The 20,026-nt window shown below is 39.7% G+C and overlaps 1 protein-coding gene across 1 annotated transcript in view; it reads right to left on the bottom strand.

Annotated features, from left to right (window-relative positions):
* Window positions 1–1,244: 1,244 nt before the first annotated feature.
* SCIN (scinderin) overlaps window positions 1,245–20,026 on the bottom strand; it is an 83,741-nt gene continuing 64,959 nt past the window's right edge. The window contains exons 10-16 of the mRNA XM_027573782.1: window positions 18,523–18,613; window positions 15,197–15,367; window positions 9,146–9,323; window positions 8,746–8,867; window positions 5,572–5,649; window positions 3,353–3,413; window positions 1,245–2,078 (exon numbers count right to left, since the gene is read on the bottom strand). Coding sequence (XP_027429583.1) covers window positions 1,951–2,078; window positions 3,353–3,413; window positions 5,572–5,649; window positions 8,746–8,867; window positions 9,146–9,323; window positions 15,197–15,367; window positions 18,523–18,613 — 829 coding nt within the window. The 3' untranslated portion in view covers window positions 1,245–1,950. The remainder of the gene's footprint in view (window positions 2,079–3,352; window positions 3,414–5,571; window positions 5,650–8,745; window positions 8,868–9,145; window positions 9,324–15,196; window positions 15,368–18,522; window positions 18,614–20,026) is intronic.

Raw genomic sequence — 20,026 nt, 5'->3', positions numbered from 1 at the left:
TCATCTGCTTCCAGGCCACAGCTGACCATGGTTAACTGAAACCATGGAAAGCAAGACTGAGGGTAAGTGGGGATGACTATATCTACTTACTGGCTTTGTTTTTGTTAGCTTCTTCCCTGGAATATAAACTCCATGACAGTTTGGGTTTTGTCTGTTTCATTCATGTTGGGTCCAAAGTGCTTAGAATTGTGCCCCACACCCAGTAGATGCCTAATAAAAATATTTCCTGACTGAATGAACAGTCTCTGGAAGTGCAGCTTCTCGCTGCTTCCTCACCACTCACACAAGCTGCAGGTCCCCACACCACCACTCACTTTTCCACCCTAATGGTCCTGGGCTCGATTCTCCACGCCAGGACCCATGCCAGGACCCAGTCTGAAACACATCCACCAATCATTTTCCCCCGAGGCGGTGTGAGAATTCCTCAGATCGTTGCTTGCCTCTGAGTCCCCTTTCCATGGAAAAGTAGTTCCTGCTCCCCACGGGCCACCTCCTAGCCTGACACCAAAGTTGGTTTCTGCTTTACTGGCGCTTCACCTTCTGCCCCGACTCCTGTTTTCTGGGGCCTGTTAAATCAGTTAAACGAGGAGGCCGTTAGACTCACGTAGTTCTAATGCTGTGGAGACCTATGCAAGCAAACCAAAATCTAAGCCTATAAATGCCTCAAGGTTACAAAGTCAAAATCAAGAATTTTCCTACTTTGGAACGTCTGGGTGGCTCAGTCGGTTAAACGTCTGCCTTTGGCTCAGGTCATGATCCCGGGGTCCTGGTATCCAGTCCCCGCATCGGGCTCCCTGCTCAGCGGGGGGCCTGCTTCTCCCTCTCCCACTCCCCCCCTGCTTGTGCTAGCTCGCTCTTTCTCTCTCTCTGACAAATAAACAAAATCTTAAAAAAAGAATTTCCTTACTTTGCTTTACTTTTTCTTTAGTGAAGTCTTTCCCTGCGCTCCTGCTGGTAGATTTGGCACTGCCAAATCCAAATTGATTTTTGCTCAAACTCTTGAAATGCCTGATATGCCTCAGTTTATCCTTTAACAGGGCCCAGATGTCATATGCACTGATATTTAAAATCTTTCATAATTATGTAAACTTGGAAAAGTTGTTTGACTACTTAATGAGGATGAATTAAGAAACATTAAATTCATATTTATTTATGCATAAAAGTATTTAACCTTAAAACTAATTGTGTAATTAACTCACATGTCATATTTAAATAAAATGTCACAACAAAAAACCTTTCCAAAAGAGATGCATTTTAATGATGAAAGACAGCATTAGTGAATTTTTTCGTACATAACCTTTGTGTTATTAAACATGTACTGTCAAATACAAACATCCAACCAGATAAGACTACAATTATTTTGTCATGAAAAACCTGTGATTTCAAAGGCTTTTAAAAAAGGCAAAAATGGTAAAATTACTCTTAGAAAAAGATACTTAGTGAATGGTATCACAGTCACATTGGCTGAAGAAGGCAAATAACAACAAACTTTTAAACCATCTTAACATAAGCCTCAATGCAAAAATACAATTCTTTTGAACACAGCACATGGAAAGGAGATTAACCTCAAAGGCATTATGGCTTACTTCTCTGGCATATTAAAGAACAAGTTTGGCTAAAGTTTCTTGAATTATAAAATTCCCTGATGAATGCCCCTAGATTATGCTCAGCTTTTCACTTTTAAAAGGTCATATAAAAAGATATAAATCAGTTTCCAGCAGAGCTAATATTGGTCCATAACAGAAATTTACTTTAGGTTATTTTAAAATGCTAACATAAGAAAATTCTAGTTTAAAAAGAATTTCAAACCAATAGTAGGCATTAAAAAATAGTCATAGGGCCAGTTGATTTTCTAAAACCAAACAAACCGAAAAACCTTTCTTCCCCTCAAAACAGCAATGGGACAGTGGCTCCAAAACATGTGTTTGTTTTTCTCCTACAAAAACCAGTTCACCACCTTCTGGAATCCCAGCCCAGGAACCAGCCTGTGAATGTGGCCGGCTCATGGCCCTGCTTTACGGTGACAATTGGCGTCCTCTTGTCTCTTCCAGAAGGATCTGTCTCAAGATACATTTTGGCTATAAAGAATTGAAAGACAAACACATTCAGTTAGTTGTTTTTTTAAAAATTTTTTATTTAAATTCAATTTAATTAACATATAGTGTATTATTAGTTTCGGAGGTAGAATTCGGTGATTCATCAGTTGCAGACAACACCCAGTGCCATTACTTCAAGTGCCCTCCTTAATGCCCATCACCCAGTTACCCCATCCCCCACCCACCAACCCTCCAGCAACCCTCAGTTTGTTTCCTATAGTTAAGAGTCTCTTATGGTTTGCCTCCCTCTCTGTTGTCCTCTTATTTTATTTTTCCTTCCCTTCCCCTACGTTCATCTGTTTTGTTTCTTAAATTCCACATATGAGTGAAATTATATGGTATTTGTCTCTCTCTGACTTATTTCACTGAGCATAATACCCTCTAGTTCCATCCATGTCATTGCAAATTGCAAGATTTCATTCTTTTTGATGGCTGAGTAATACTCCATTGTGTGTACGTGTGTGTGTGTGTGTGTGTGTGTGTGTGTAAACACATCTCCTTTATCCATTCATCTGTCGATGGACATCTGGACTCTTTCCATAGTTTGGCTATTGTGGACATTGCTGCTATAAACATTGGGGTGCATGTGCCCCTTCAAATCATTATGTTTGTATCCTTTGGATAAATACCTAGTAGTGCAATTCCTGGGTCGTAGGGTCAGTTAGTTTTGATTAAACTAAAATAACTATGAAATGAAAAGTCTCCCAATAAAAATAATGAATCAGATTTTCATTGCCCTGAAGTAGCCAAATACCGTCCCATATGAACAATTCCTTATTGATTTCTCTCATCTGCCATGGATTGCACATGAGAGTCTAATGGTTGCCTTAAAAAATTTCAAACGTTATAGAATTATCTTTATAGCATAATTATTCCTGTACTTTTCAAAAATAAAAAAAAATTGTGCAGAAATAACAACATTACTCAAAAAGAACTTTAAAAAAATCTAGGTTATCATAGTTATAGAGGGTTTACTATTTCTATAATACAATACTGTTTAAGTGAATTTAAAGTTTTCAGAATAAACTGATGTAATCATGTTCTAAATTAGGTAACAAAACATTTTTCTTATTCTTATTCTGAAATTCTTCAGTTCAAAAAAATTCCATTACACTTAAGTTCTGAAAGCGAAAGCTTATTAGATTCTGCTCGGTTTTAATATGTGGTTTTGAAGAATGTGGTGAAAAGAGCAGTCAGGAGCTTTGTAATAAGCACTCAGGGTAAATGCCATCCATTGTCCATGGGATCTCGCTTACCAGACTTCAGAGATTCTGTTCTCTCAACTTCATTGGCATCTTTGCCGACCCAAATAAAAATCTGAAAAATGAAACAATAATATGTACAGTTTGGGGAGTAAAGGCTCAGTGCAAGCCCTGTACCAAGTGCTTCTCACACATTGCTCATTTCACCTTCACAGGAAGCCCCCAAGTTAGGGATGTGGAGAAGGAGGTGCAAAGAAGGTCCATCACTTTCCCAATGTTTGCACTTATTAGGAGATACTCTAGAATGATACCCAGCCAGTCTGATTCCAGAATCCACATTCTGGTATTTCAGGTTTATATAGTATTTTCTAGTTTATACACTTTCTCAAAACAACATATTGGCTGTTTTCTGCAGCCACCCATTTAGGGCATGTAAGGCAGTCATTATCCCCATATTATTTTTATTATCCTGGGGGGACCTCAGCCTCCCTTGCAAAGCCTCTGCCTTAAGCCTGAAGTGTACACCTAAAATTGTATCTTCTAACGCTTTGGTAAACGTGCTACAATGTTTAGTATTTAAATGTTGATTTTTTTTAAACTGATAACAATTACATATTCTGTATGTATCCTTCTCGTCAAATAAATGTATAGGCTGTGAACTTCAATGCTGAAACATTCTCTTGAATTACCTTATATTTATTTATTTTAAAAGATTTTATTTATTTATTTGAGACAGAGGGGGGTGGGGGGAAGCACACACATGTAAGAGCCAGAGCGAGTGTGCACACGAGCTGGGGGAGGGCCAGAAGCAGGCTCTCCGCTGAGCAGCAAGCCTGATGGGGGGCTCGATCCCAGGACCCTGGGATCATGACCTGAGCCGAAGGCAGACACTTAACCGACTGAACCACTCAGGTGCCCCTGAATTACCTTATATTTAAATCACTTTAAAATAACTTGTTGGCAGAGAAATTTCGGCCAAATTGGTTTTGATTGTATTCTAATTCATACTGAAAGTACTGAAATATTTGCTTGCAGGGCATAGAACAAACAACGACAGCTTGGTCATGTAAATGAAAAATATGATTTAAAAAATAAAATGTAGGGGCGCCTGGGTGGCTCAGTTGGTTAAGCGACTGCCTTCGGCTCAGGTCATGATCCTGGAGTCCTGGGATCGAGTCCCACATCGGGCTTCCTGCTCAGCAGGGAGTCTGCTTCTCCCTCTGACCCTCTTCCCTCTTGTGCTTTCTATCTCTCATTCTCTCTCTCTCTCAAATAAATAAATAAAATCTTTAAAAAAAAAATAAAATAAAATAAAAAATAAAATGTAGTAAGAGAAATATTCTCAAGTATCCATGACTGCAGAATTGACTACAAATGGACATAATTGTTCTGAATAAGGAAATGCCATTCTTATTTTGTAATTCTTAATATACAAAGGTGTTTTATTGACATGACATTTTAAATTTCATATCTATAAATATGTGATCCATTCACCTGGGGAGAATCTGTGACTAGATTCCAAATTCAAATATGGCAATTCTATACCAAGAAGCTAAGGGGTAATATAACCAAATGACTTTAGCAATTAAGAACAGATCTAGAAGTAACAATTAATAGGGTTGACTCTAAGAGTGGGCCTAATTCAGATAAGGGTTTCATAATTGTTCTATACATTTTAGTTCCTGATATATTTAGTTTTCCCTTCCACTATTATCAGTTTACACAAAGGTAAAAAACAACAACAAAAAAAACCCAACTATCAGATATGGCATGCCAAATCCCCATTCATTTTCTCCCAAATAACGATATACGTAACAGCAACACATTTTCTGTGTAGATTCAAAACTATTCTACGTCTGTTTCTTCTTCAGGGAAAGGCCCCCTATGATGACTTCTCATCAGATTTCAAGAAAAATTCTGAATCTTTGACTTCCCCATGGCCCTGTTCCCCCATGGCATTGTATTCACTGATGTGTTTACTAGTTAAATGAATGGATGAATGCATGAAGAAATTAGGAGTGAATCAATTTTAAAAATAAATGAAAAATAGAAGTTTTTCACCTAAAACTATACAGCCACAGACGGTAGCCATGGAATTTTTTCCATATTAAGAAATCAATTTGCTACATGTATCAGTTTTATTTTTTGCCAAACTGTGTTGAGTCTTTTTAAAATACAGCCTAAATCCATAGGTCCGTTTATTATTAGACTTGCTATTTTTCGAAGCAGGTTTTGCCAGCTCCCAAGTACAAGCACACCAAATACAGTTTTACCTGTTCCCAAGCATCTAGTAACATGACATCATCTTCTGCTAAATCATCCTGGGTGAACTCTCCTGGAACCTCTTCAATCTGAAATGTATGAAAAAGCCTTAGGATTAAAGAGTAAAGCAATAATTTTTCTAATATATAGGATACCAATGCATTGTACTATTTTAAAGCACCACAAAAATAAAGTTTGGCAGTCATCTTTTTTTGTCCTTTCTGGGTAGTAAAGATTTAGATAATTGTTGGGCGCCTGGGTGGCTCAGTCAGTTAAGCAGCTGCCTTCGGCTCAGGTCATGATCCCGAAGTCCCGGGATCAAGCCACACGTCAGGCTCCCTGCTCAGTGGGGAGTCTGCTCCTCACCCTGCTCTCAACCTCTCTCTCTCTCTCTCTCTTTCTCTCTCAAATAAATAAAATCTTTAAAAAAAAAGATTCAGATAATTGTTTATTTGTTTCATCGTCTATCACAAGCTGATGGAATCTCATCTGGGAAGCACAGGGCTGACTACGAACATGGCACCTGAATGCCTCAGGGAGGCTATAGGCAGTTGGACCCCAGTTCCACTTCCAGTCCCTTGTGACAAGCTGCTTCACAGATCTCCATTGCCTTCCTCGTCCCTAAAGACATTTGAGTTTATGGTCTAAGTATTCAATTGTCTTTTATTGTGTAGGTCAAGATTATTTTAATAAAATCAATAGGTCTGATCATTTTCTAAATCAACAATTTTTGACAAGATGATATAATATTCCATATGCAAAGTTTTTTTATTATTATTATCTTAAATGTGTTAAATCATGTTCCCTGTAGTTAACTTTAAAGTTTGCTAGGGAGGTGTAGTTTAATGCACCCACTACCAGTTGGCAGGTATTAATCCGAAGTTCCAAATTTTTAAAGGATTCTGGATCACGAACCCCCTGACCCTTAGGAAAGTGTGGTAGACAGGGTTATGGTTTTTAATTCTTCACTCCTTCTCTCTGCTGTGTGACTTTGTTATAGTACAGTCTAGTAAGTGGAGGTGGCTTTGGCCTTGGCCATGTCATATTAGCAAATGTGACTCATTAGAGGCCCTCTTGTGCTCCTGGACTCAGTCGTGGGAAAAACACGCATGAATCCAGCCTGCAGCCCAAAAGAGAACCTCCCAGCTGGGCTGGACCTAGGTAAACTTGGTCCCAGGCAACCTGCAGCCTTCTGAGCATAACACGTATTTATTATAACCTGATGAAATTTTGAGAGTGTTATACAGAAACAGACAAAAACTACTTACAGAAGGCAAAAACTTAGTTTATATTATCTTTTTTACAGAATATTTACCAATCACATAATGATTTAAAAAAGCAAAAACTTTAAATAACACTCCATGTCAGGCACTGTTCTAAATCCTTTATATGAACAACTAATTTAATATTCACACAACTCTGTGAAGTGGGTACTAGGATTATCCCCATTTTACAGATGAGGGTAAGTAACCAGCTTAAGGTCACACAGCTAGTAAGTAACATCACCAAGCAAGTGATATTGCACAGGCAGATTGGTTCCAAAACCTGTGCTATTAACCCATAGGCTCTGCTGTCTTGTGTGAATCTATATGTCTAAAGCCTGCTTTTTGATTATGATAACTAGATCAAATACTTTTCAGTGACATTTCTTTCCTTAAATTGTGAAGGGAATAGTTGGAGCTCCAAATACCAAACAAGAAAATCAGTTGGTGTAGAGGAAAAGTCCACCCCATCCCTCCCACCCCCCACCACTCCAGCAACCCTCAGTTTATTTCCTGAGATTAAGGATTCCTCATATATCAGTGAGAACCAAAGACTTAACAGATTTTTTTAAACCTGACTGAGGACAAAGCCTAGGTATTATTTTTGTAAAATACATCTTCATTGGAGACAAGCATGTTATTTACAACAATATTAGCAAATAATACTAATAAGAAATCATAGAAGCATTAGTTGAAAAAGAAGTTGGTCGGATGCCATATCAAATTAACAGTCAAAAGAGTAAAATAACAGATTTTTTCTGACAAGTTTCTAAAATACAAGGATTTCCTAGAAAGTAGGTGAGCAACTCTGGTGCCCAACAACCAAATATTTATCACAATGCGAATCTTTAATTTGAACCTTCAATTTTCAGGTCAAATCACTTATAATCTTCAAGTGTGGTTTGAATATGAGCAGTTTCTTCCTCAAAGCATTTTATTTCTAGCAAACAATGTAGCTGGGCAAAGACTTAGACGATTTTCATGTGTGTGTTGAAAAATAAAGCTTGTATTCACCAGGACATGGTGACCAAATCTTTTTTTTTTTTAAGATTTTATTTATTTATTCATGAGAGACAGAGAGATAGAGAGAGAGAGGCAGAGGGAGAAGCAGGCTCCCCTCTGAGCAGGGAGCCCGATGCGGGACCTGATCCCAGGACCCTGGGATCATGACCTGAGCTGAAGGCAGACGCTTAACCATCTGAGCCACCCAGGCGCCCGGTGACCAAATCTTTAGATCAAATTTTACATAGGAAAGAAGTTTGTCCTCTCAACAAAAAATTTACTCAAAAACCTACATGTCAAACAGAGAAAAGAGAATTTTTATGCTCAAACTGAGATGAGGGGCTGCACTCCAGGATATTTTGGAGCCCAGTATAAAATCAGTCTGAAATTTAAAACCTGTGAATGACTATAAAATAAAACCTTCTTGCTGACTTCATTCAATTTGCAGGTGCATATGTAGCTTTCTATGATTCTGCCCAAGGATCATAATATTTTCACAATATTTCTAGTCAGTCAACGTGGTGAAACTTTTTATTCCCCGGGAAATTGAAGTGTAAAACTGACACAGTTTGATCAGAACCCACCATGGTTTCCCACAGAAAGTGTCAAATTATTAAATTAGGAAATCCAGCCATATGCATATTCATATAGCAACAACCTCATGCTGACACAGGTGCAAAGTAGTTGATATTTTTAACAGCGGCTTGATTTAAATAGTACTTTACAGTATTCCTATGCTTTCACATCCATTGTATCATTGACTCTTAAAACAAGCCTGCGTGGAGCTAAGACTATCATGTCTGGTTTGCAGATAAGCAAACTACATCTGAGAATCAGAGCACCGACGTGGCTGAAAAGGGTTAGAGCCACACCTCTCCCAATGTTGTTTGGTTTCACCCCAGTGTTTTGCAAGACACTCACGATGAATCGTCCAGTTTTGTTAGAGCAGCCGTAAAGCCGAGGCGGATGGTCTTCAGCCTGTGTTTCTAGCAGTGGAGAGGTCTGGTAGTGTTTTTTCCCTCCAAGGGAATTCCAAAACTCCTCTGTGAAAAACACAATGAGTTATCCAGTGCATTTCCAGGAGCACAGAGCTGGTCTTGCCTTACATTAACAAATGATATGATTTCACCTTGATTTCAGTGTTAGGAAATTATTTAAATATAGCAGGTACCATCGCCCACTTTTGCAACTAATGGAAGGATCTGTAATGCCCTATAACTGTTACAAAGGTCCTATTTATGAAAAAAGGAATAAATTACATGATTAGCAATTATACCAAATATTAAGTCCTGCCTCATGTCCTTGACCCCAGAGTACACACCTGGTTCCTGGCCCTCCTGAATCTTTGTGGTTTTGCATTTGAGGACACTTGCTATATATCCTGCTCCTTTCTCCTCCTCCTGGCTAGCACCTTTTCCTATCCAGATGAAGCCATTGTTTTGTTGCAGTTTCAAGACAAAAACATCATTGGAATTCAAAGAATGTGCATCGACATCTACCTAGGGTATAAAGAAAAACAACACAGTGATTCAGATTCATTGCTACTCTCTCAATAAACATGTCTGAGAAGCTGTGACAGGGACAAACCACGCGTCGCCTTCCGTCCTGATCCCAGGGTGGCCCTAGGACACCACCCTAGCATTAGAAACATTAGTAGCTCTTTGCTCTGTATCACTTTAACACTCAACTGCCCACAGACAGCAGCACCGGGCTCTAAGAATAAAATTAGCCAAATATAAGTGAGAAGTAACAAAGATAATATTCAAAGAAGCCATAAGAACAAGTATGGGCTATAACTGGTGTTTGGAAAGTGGGTGTGATAGACGCAAATGACACACATAAAGCAAAGATGTTCAGTTTTTCTCTCCCCCACTAAAGAGGTTTTCCAAATAATCAAAGGGACACCTACCCAAAGCAATCTACAGATTTAATGAAATCCTTGTGAAAATACCAACAGCATTTTTCCATAGAGCTAGAACAAACAATCCTAAAATTTGTATAGAATCACAAAAGACCCTGAAAAGTCAAAGCAATCTTGGAAAAATAAAAACAAGACTAGAGGTATCACAATTCCAGACTCCCAAGGTATATTACAAAGCTGTAGTGATCAAAACAGCATGGTACTGGCACAAAAATAGCACATATATCAGTGGACAGAACAGAAAACCCAGAAATACAGCCACGCTATTTATATGGTCAATTAGTCTTTGACAAAGGAGGCAGAACTATGCAATGGGAAAAAGACAGTCTCTTTATTTAACACATAGGTTAGGAAAACTGGACAGCTACATGCAAAAGAATGAAATTGGACTACTTTCGGGTGCCTGGGTGGCTCAGTTGGTTAAGCATCTGCCTTCGGCTCAGGTCATGATCCCACGGTCCTGGGATCGAGCCCCACATCAGGCTCCTTGCTCCATGGGGAGCCTGCTTCTCCCTCTGCCTCTCTCTCTCTCTCTCTCTCTCTGCCTCTCATGAAAAGATAAAATCTTTTAAAAATCTAAGTAAAAAATAAACTGGACCACATTCTTACACAACACACAAAAATTAACTCAAAATGGATTAAGGACCTAAACGTGAGACCTCGAACTACAAAAATCCTAGAAGAGAGCACAGGCAGTCATTTCTCTGACATCGGCCGTAGCAACGTCTTTCTAGATATGTCTCCTGAAGCAAGCGAAACAAAAGCAGAAATAAACTATTGGTACTACATCAAAATTAAAAAAAAAACTTTTGCACAGCAAAGGAAACAACCAACAAAACTAAAAGACACCCTACTGAATGGGAGAAGATATTTGCAAGTGACATGCCTGATAAAGGGTTAGTATCCAAAATATATAAAGAACTTAACTCAACACCAAAAGAACACATAATCCCCAATTAAAAGTGGACAGAAGACAGGAATAGACATTTCTCCAAAGAAGACATCCAGATGGCCAAAAGACACATGAAAAGATGCTCAACATCACTACTCATCAGAGAAACCGCAAATCAAAACCACAATGAGGTATCATTTTACACCTGTCAGAATGGCTAAAATCAAAAACACAAAACAATGTTGGGGAGGATGTGGAGAAAAAGGAACTCTAGTGCCCTGGTGGTATGCATGCAAACTGGTGCAGCCACTCTGGAAAACAGTATGGAGGTTCTTCAGAACGCTAAAAATAGAACAATCCTATGATACAGTAAAGGCACTACTGGGTATTAACCCAAAGAATCTGAGAACACAAATTTGAAAGGATATGCACACCTATGTTTATTGAAGCATTATTTACAATAGCCAAATTATGGAAGCAGCCCAAGTGTCCACTGATAAATCAATGGATAAAGAAGAAGGGGTATATATATATATTATTTAGCCATAAAAAGCAATGAGATCTTGCCATTTGTAACAACATAGATGGATCTACGGAGTATAATGGTTAAGTGAAATAAGTCAGTCAGAGAAAGACAAATACCATATAATTTCACTCATATGTGGAATTTAGAAACAAAACAAACAAACAAAGGGAAAAAAAAAAAAAGAGACAACCCAAAAAACAGACCTTAACTATAGAGAACAAACAGGGTTACCAGAGGGGAGGTGGGTAGGGGGGTGGGTGAAATAGGTGATGGGGATTAAGAGTGCACTTATCTTGATGAGCACTGAGTAATATATGGAAGTGAGTGTTGAATCACTATATCTTCACCTGAAACTAATAGAACACTGTGTATTAACTATACTGAAATTAAAAAAAAAAAAAAAAACCCACAAAGGGACACCCAAAAATCATAAAACAGGGACTGGAGTCTAATTTTGGCAAAGAGATAACAATGCAAATTCACTAAAGGGGTCTCCAGGCTCAGATAAATTATAACTCAAATTGTAACAGACAGTTGTGCTCCCTGTGGCCACAGAGGAATGAGGAGGACCCACCTGGGCCCGGACTCTGACCTGAGGGAGAGGCTGAAGGCAGACTGTCAGGGCAGGACAAGCATGTGCAGTCTCAGCCCTGGAAGTGAGCCCGAGGGTCCTATGACGGGCTTGTGCCTTCATGTCTACGATCTTGGGATTCTGTGACTCTAGTCAGACTCTGTGAGAACCTCTGTCTGACCACATGGCTATGTGACTAGGACAGTATGTGTCTGACTTTCGGCACCATTGTGGGACTCAATGTGATGAAGAAGAACCAGCGGGCAAGTCTGAGATGGAGCAGCCATGAGAGAGGAAGGAAATACAAGGGTGGTGTTCTGGAGGCCAAGTGCAGAGGGTGTTTCAAGGAGGTGATGCTCAACTGCCAAATGATGGTGTTTGGTCAACTGGGTCAAGCTGCCATCAACTATGTGGAGAGCTGAATTTCACTAGGTTTACCAGGACCCTGTCTCGAGAGAGAGCACTAGAGGAGGAAGGAATGGTTGTTGGAACTTTTATTATTTATTTATTTATTTATTTTTAAAGTATAGTTGAAACACAATCTGTTGGAAATGTTAGATGTGTTTCAGGGGTTGCTAACGTTCAGGGAAGTGGGTATCGTTCTTTTGCAGTAGGAACAAGGCCTCTTGGACCAAGATTCAAAGGAATCTACCAGATGTGATGATGGAGACTGAAAAGAACCGGGACTGCCAATTTCTCATCCGAATGTCTCCTTATTGGTACAGAGGGAAGAGTCTGGATGACAGACAGGGGACAATAGACCCACATACAGACTAGTGTGACATCAGGGAAGTAGTTCCAAAATAGAACATTATAAAGCTTTAGCCTCCCAGAAAGCCTTACAAACAATGATTTTGATGAGCACATTTCAGAGAGGCTGGGAATGTGAAGGCCAGTTTGAGAGGCTGCAAGCAAACAAAGGAACCACATCACAAACAGCTCGCATGTCTCATAAAGACGTGCCTGTTGGGAAGAGACTAGGAATGCAAGGATTCTCGACTCTTCCATCTGAAGTCAGCTGAGAGTGCCTGCGGAGGAGAGCTATTCATGGTTAACTTGATAGATTAAAAAGAAATAGTCATAATCGAATACATGAGAATCCGTGTACAGAATATTCTAGATGAGGTCAATACGTATGATGTTATTTGAATGAGATTGCCATGGAGAGGGCCAATACTGAGCCTTGGGGGTTTGGAGGACGGGCAGAGGAGAAGCAGAAACCCAACTGGCATGAGAAGTGGAGTGAAAACACTCTTCGGAAGCTTGGAAGGAATCTTGGTAAGTGTGGTTGCTCCAGAGTCCTAGTGAAAAAAAGTGTTTCAAGAAGCTAGGGAAGGGCAACTGTGGAAAAAGCCAGTGGAAGGCTAAGGAAAGGGGTCAGAAAAGATACTTCCGACCTCTTGAAAGATGGGAACTAGGTAAGAGGCGAGGAGTGACTGGAATGATGCCCAAGGAGAGTGGCTTTACAGAGAAGAGGCTTAACCATGTAGGGACAGGGAATGAGTGAGGCCAATGCTTTTGAGGATCTGTGCTTTTTAAGGAGGGCGGAGAAAGGATATGGTAGCTGGGAGGATGGGGGTTAAGAGATAGTTTGTAATGGCAGATGGGAGTGTTTTGAAGGCATGCTTGTATTCTGAAGTAAATGATCCGGAAGAGAAAAATACACTAATGCTAGAGAAGAGAAAAATTATTGCCCTGCCATAATGATGAACTGGACGTGAGGTAAGAACATGGGACAGAGAGAAATTCAGGAAAGTAGGAAGTCAAGAGGGCGGGGGGCTTCTGGACAGAAGTTGGGCATTGTGGTGGTAGGAATTTGGCCTTAGGACAAGAATCACATTTTATTTGTTTATGTAATATATTACTTTTTACAAACATTACTTTGTAATATTAATTTATGGATAAAAGCAGGTTGATATTAATTTTTAAAATAGTATTTATATGTAAGTAACTCTTATAAAATACTTATAAATTGTTAAATATAAATAAATTATATTTATTTCATGAAACAGGCAGGAAGGAGAATACATATGTACAGACAGGGGCATGTTGGTGACACCGGCGGGGAGTAGATAAGGTGACTCTTGTGTGATTACATTTATGTTCTCTGAGAACTCTGACTCAGTGCTCAGTGGAGAGCAGGCATTTTGGAGGTTTGGAGAGAGAAGACACGAAAGGTGTGATGGATGGAGAGTGCTCATGGATTCAGGTTTGAGACTGGAAATTGCTGGGATGTACATCCTAGAGCAAAGAGGCCAGACGATAGGAGAGGGTGGTCAGAGATTAGGTGTCGGAAACAGATTTCCCGAGGTGCTAAAATTATAGTAAGGTTTAGTATGGGACCATATGAGTGTGAGATGAAAGGGGTCAAGGACAAGCCAGAGGAATGGAGTTAGTGAGACAATGGCCAAAGCCACCAAAGAATAAGAGGCGAAGGACGGGCAGCTCCATGGATGATGGCACAATGACGCTGAGGGAGGGAGAGACTGATAAAAGTCAAGGAGGCAAGAATGAGCAAGGAGGGTACCCCACCGACGCCCATACCTGGTAAGAGGGCACTGAGGAAAACCAACTTCCCCTTGCGAGGGCTGTATGGGTACTGCATCCTCAGAGGATAGCCACAGAGCAAGAAGGTTAATTGGGAGGCTGGTTTAGAGAAGAGATTGCAAGTGGAGGGTATGCCATGACCCAGCTGGTTCCAAGGGCTTGTGCAAAGGGGAAGGCTTGGCAGGTGGGTCCAGGTGTGGGGATTTACAGAACGCGTTGGGCAGTTTAGGGGTGATGGGAGAGACTTGGATTTCAATAGTGACAGAGATGTCTAGATTATGAAATGTGATGGATGGGCCTAGAGGCAAAACGCTCAGACATTTAAACACCTGGGCCTGCTGGCTTGTCCATACCTAGAGGTCTTCTTGTTTTCTGACCTGTGACATAGGGTTTGATTTCTTTCTCAGCTGCTGTCAGAGACGGCTTATTCGGCCAGTTGAGTTATGGTTCCAGCCCGATACGGTGAAGCTGGCTTTCCACATTTGTTACACTTGTACACACAGGGCTTTCCCTCTTGAATTTCCCGTGTGACCACCTGACCATCACCTGCCATCCATCTTCCCCCAGGCCTTTCAAAGATAAAGCTTCGGGCCTTTGACCATTTGATTTGTTACATTATTCTTAAAATTCTTTTTTTTTTTTTTTTTTTTTTTTTGGTACAATGCAGTTGAAAAGTGTGAGAGGCCTGGTATCCAGAGTTAACTTTTAACTTGGTCCTCCTGCTTTGGGTTTTTGTTTTTTGGTTTTTTTTGGTTTTGTTTTGGTGGGTTTTTTTTTTTTTTGTGAACAACGGATTAATTATCGAAATAGAGGGAATTTGCTTGCCAATTTTTTTGAAGACTAATATTTGTTGATGGCTCAGGTCCACTGGGAAGTCCATAAACAGGGCACATTTTATTGAATGCACGACATTACCTCCATGATTCTGGTGATAGATGCCAGGTTTCTCCGGACTTGAAAGAGACGTGTAGGGGGAGCAGGTGCCTGACCTCCTTTCTTTGATGTTCCATTCTTGTAAATAATGAGCGGTTTGTCTTTGAACAAACTCAGCAGATGAGTAGGCTCTTTGCCTTGGGAGACTCGGATCTGGGGGCAGGGGGGATAAAAGAAATGTAATGAAGGGTGCAGTGAAGGAGGGTTGTATTTCCACATGTGTTATTTTCCTTTTTGAAAACAAAACAAAAAATAAATAAGAAATCAAGAGCAAGAGGCATGATGATTAACAGACAATACAGGCTAATGCTAATCAAGCACAGTTTTCTGGCTGACTTAAGAGTCTTAGACTCCAGACACAGCATGCTGAGACGTTTCTTCTAGGGGGAAACATCACCGTATGGCACCGCTTCCTGCTTCCAGAAAGTATAAAGCTATAAGTGTGTTCACGTATGTCTCCATAAGAGACAACCCAACAAAGTGCGGATGTATGCCATCATTTGTGAAAATGACTTTTTTCAAGAGCACCAACACTTGATAGCTGTGTGGTGACACACTTGTTTCTGAAATGTTTTGGATCTTGTTCAGAAGGTAAAGAGATGTGCATTTAAATGCTTCCAAAAACAAGAGGACACCAAAGCATACTCATTATTTCTATATCTCTGTAACTATGAGATGAAAAAATTGTGACAATCTGGCCTCCAAGCATCAAAATCTGGCAAAAATAAATAGAATATATTTTCTACTTTTTATTCATAGAAATGGTAATAGATTTGCTTAATATAAGCGCTTTAAAAATATGTAATTTAAGGACTTTTCAGGATAAGGAAATTGAAAAAAGTAAATGGTTAATTATTTAATTTCACCTATTAGTTTAATACCAGATATTGGATTAGAAACGAGTTTCTTGGGGCGCCTGGGTGGCTCAGTCATTATGCGTCTGCCTGCGGCTCAGGTCATGATCTGGGGTCCTGGGATCGAGCCCCGCATCAGGGTCCCTGCTCAGCAGGAAGCCTGCTTCTCCCTCTCCCTCTCCCACTCCCCCTGCTTGTGTTCCGTCTCTCGCTGTGTCTCTGTCAAATAAATCAAATCTTAAAAAAAAAAAAAAAGAAACGAGTTTATTTCTTACATAAATTATTGATGCAATTTTTTACATAAAGAGTTCAACTTTGTGTCAGCTCTCTACTTCTTTTTTTCAATTATTTTGCCCTATGCTAAAATTGAACTGTCTTATGCACCCTGGTGTATCTTTTTCTAGAAGCCAAGTAAATGGGAATGCGGATGCACATACCATAGCAGGGAGGCCTAGGGAGCACTGAAAATAATTAACTTCACAGATATCTTTCTTTTTCATTTTATTTAAAAAAAATTTTTGAGGAAGTTCTATGCCCAACATGAGGCTTGAACTCACAAACTCAAGATCAAGAGTCCCATGTTTAATGTCCACAATAGTCAAACTGTGGAAAGAGCCAAGATGTCCATCGATAGATGAATGGATAAGGAAGATGTGGTATATATACACAATGGAATATTATGCAGCCATCAAAAGGAATGAGATCTTGCCATTAGCAACAACGTGGATGGAACTGGAGGGTGTTATGCTGAGTGAAATAAGTCAATCAGAGAAAGACATGTGTCATATGACCTCACTGATATGAGGAATTCTTAATCTCAGGAAACAAACTGAGGGTTGCTGGAGTGGTGGGGGGGTTGGAGGGAGGGGTGGTTGGGTGATAGACATTGGGGAGGGTATGTGCTATGGTGAGTGCTGTGAATTGTGCAAGACTGATGAATCACAGACCTATACCTCTGAAACAAATAATACATTATATGTTAAAAAAAAAAAAAGAAGAAGAAGAAGAAGATAGCAGGAGGGGAAGAATGAAGGGGGGGAATCAGAGGGGGAGACGAATCAAGACAGACTATGGACTCTGAGAAACAAACTGAAGGTTCTAGAGGGGAGGAGGGTGGGGGGATGGGTTAGCCTGGTCACGGGTATTAAAGAGGGCACGTTCTGCATGGAGCACTGGGTGTTATGCACAAACAATGAATCATGGAACACTACATCAAAAACTAATGATGTAATGTATGGTGATTAACATAATTAAAAAAAAAGTGGAAAAAAAAAAAAGAGTCGCATGCTTTACTGACTGAGCCTGCCAGGTGTCCCCCATAGGTATCTTCCAATTAGTAGACATTCAAATAAGCAAGTAGCAACTTACAGAAATGTCTTTTGAGTCACAATCCCAAAGCTGTTGGGGTGAGGTTAGCTAGGATTACCTAAAACTGTTGCTGGCTTGGCATTTCCCATAACATTGGGAAAACCTCAATCGCCAACATAAAAAAAAAAAAAAGAGGGCCAATGATTAAGACCCATTTTCCACTGTTAAATTAAAATAAAAGAGATAAAGGGTAAATTGAACATTTTTCACTACTGTTAACATATTCTACAAAGGACTGGGGTTGTTTATACATTATTGTAAACTACTGCCACCTAGTTTCATTGTGAATTTAGGATGTGACAGGCTAACAATGGAAATTCATTCATGGGGTATATCAAATATTTTATTACAAAATATAGAACTTATAAATCACAATGCATGTTTTCAAAGTTTTTGCATAATTTGGTGAGGAACACTTTAAAGATCAATTAAGTGACACTCATGTCAGTTCTTACCTAGAAAGATTTCAAGAGTGAATATAATAGTTCAGGGGAAAGTAGAGTTCAGTGCATTTAAAGAATTCAGTCACCTTGCTAATTTGTAAAAAAATAAAAAAGTTAATATGAACCTTTAAATTTAGAACTAACTTGCTTTATATATTGACTAACAAGTACCAAGACGGGAAAGAAACCAGCTGGAAGACCAAATTTGGCGTCCACATCTTTGATTTCATGTACTAAAGTATGTGACTTACCTCTCTGTTTAATTATTATCTTTTAAGAAGTAATTACAAAGTTACAAAGATCTGAAAACTGGAAAGTGATCAGCTGGAGGTAATAACTTGTGTAGAACAGTTTTATGTCAAATAACTGTCGATTCTTTTGGTTCCTTAGATCTATTAATAGTTCTTTGTTTTTGCTTTTGTTTTTCAATTCTGTTTGCTCCCTCTTTTCCAGAATCTGAGAGAACTAGTATGGCATGAGATTAGGAACACTTAAGTTGCGAAACGAAAAAAATATCAAATATCATAGAAATAGAAATAGAAAATGTCAAATTCCCATCCCAACTTGGGAGGAAGGCTTTAACTAGTCATCGAGCTAGCAAAACTTTAACGTGGATGAGTTCTGGGAGTAAAACTATCCCAACCTGCACAGCCTGTCCTCCAAGAGACCGATCCAACTGAACGGTCAGGAATGCAGATGTTGTCAGCTCATCTCTCGTGGCATTTGCTCCTTGCCTAGAGGAACCAAAGGAAAGTAAATTAGCTTGTATTTAAGTTTTAAGACTTTCAAGTGTGGGCATTTCAGAGACTTAAGTCATTAGGAAAGATCAAGATGAAACCGTTTTGACATGATACGGCCACAGAAGCTATCGGTTTTTTTTTTCCCCAAAGATTTTATTTAACTATTTGACAGACAGTGAGAGAGACAGCACGAGAGCAGGGTGGGGGGCAGAGGGAGAAGCAGACTCCCCACCAAGTAGGGAGCCTGACGCGGGGCTCGATCCCGGGATCATGACCTGAGGCAAAGGCAGACGCTCAACAGACCGAGCCACCCAGGTGCCCTTATTGTTTTTTTTTTTTAAAGTACTAACATTGAGCCATGAATTACCCTGTGTATTGCCTAGAACTACACACAATAATTATATTTTTATCTTCATTTTATAGGAAAAGAAATTGAGGCTTAGCTCCTTAACATTACTTAGCTAAGTAATCAGGTCTGTCTTATTTCAAGTTGGAGCTGCCTATTTTGGGAAACCATCTGCACAGTAAAAATAATCCATTTGAGTAGAATATGAGCCTCATCTATTAGGCTGGATTTTAGAAGCATCCTATCTTTACCTGAACATTTGGTGACCATAGTAACAAATGTCTGGACCCAAAAAAATCAAGGAAAGAATCATCAGAAATAGGTGATGGAGTGGCCCCATTTTGTCATTCTAGCAATTCTTTAAAGGAGTTAGTAATAAAACCGTAGGAATGGCTCAACTACCAGAGACCCAGATAGGGGTCAATAAATCAGTTTGTCCAGTTCATTTGCAATTTCTCTTTCTAAGGTGGCTTGTGGCTATAACTCCAGTCACTAGCCTAACCTGTACGGCAACCTTTGGGAGATCTGCTTGTTTGATGAGTTTGTGGAGGGAAAAGCCAAAGCACTGAGCACGGTTTGTTTCCAGCCAATTCTCCCATCTCTGTCTGACTAAGGGTTAGCAGGAAAAATACTAATCCTGGAATCGGATTTCAGAAGTTTACCCTATCAGGACGTCTGGGTGGCTCAGTTAGGTGTCCGACTCTTCATTTTGGCTCAAGTCATGATCTCGAAGTTGTAAGATCAAGCCCCGCATTGGTCTCTCTGCTCAGCGGGGAGGCTGCTGGAGTTTCTCTCTCTCCCTCCCCCTCTCCCTCTGACCTTCCCCCCAACTCACACACACCCACTCCCTCCCTCTTTCTTTCTAAAATAAATAAATAAATCTTAAAAAAAAAAAAGAAGTTAACCATATCTTTTCTTCTGAAACCTTAAGAGTGACCTACTTGTGCAATACCCAGAACAGATTAGCAATAACCTCCCATCCTGGGCAATACACACATACACATACACATACACATACTCACACCCCAAACACTGGGTACAGGAAACACGTTTTGTTTATT

This window comes from Zalophus californianus, chromosome 12 (assembly GCF_009762305.2).
Source record: "Zalophus californianus isolate mZalCal1 chromosome 12, mZalCal1.pri.v2, whole genome shotgun sequence".
Taxonomy (NCBI): domain Eukaryota; kingdom Metazoa; phylum Chordata; class Mammalia; order Carnivora; family Otariidae; genus Zalophus; species Zalophus californianus.
Note: the sequence above shows the minus strand (reverse complement) of the source record. Positions and strands in the feature narration are given on the sequence as shown.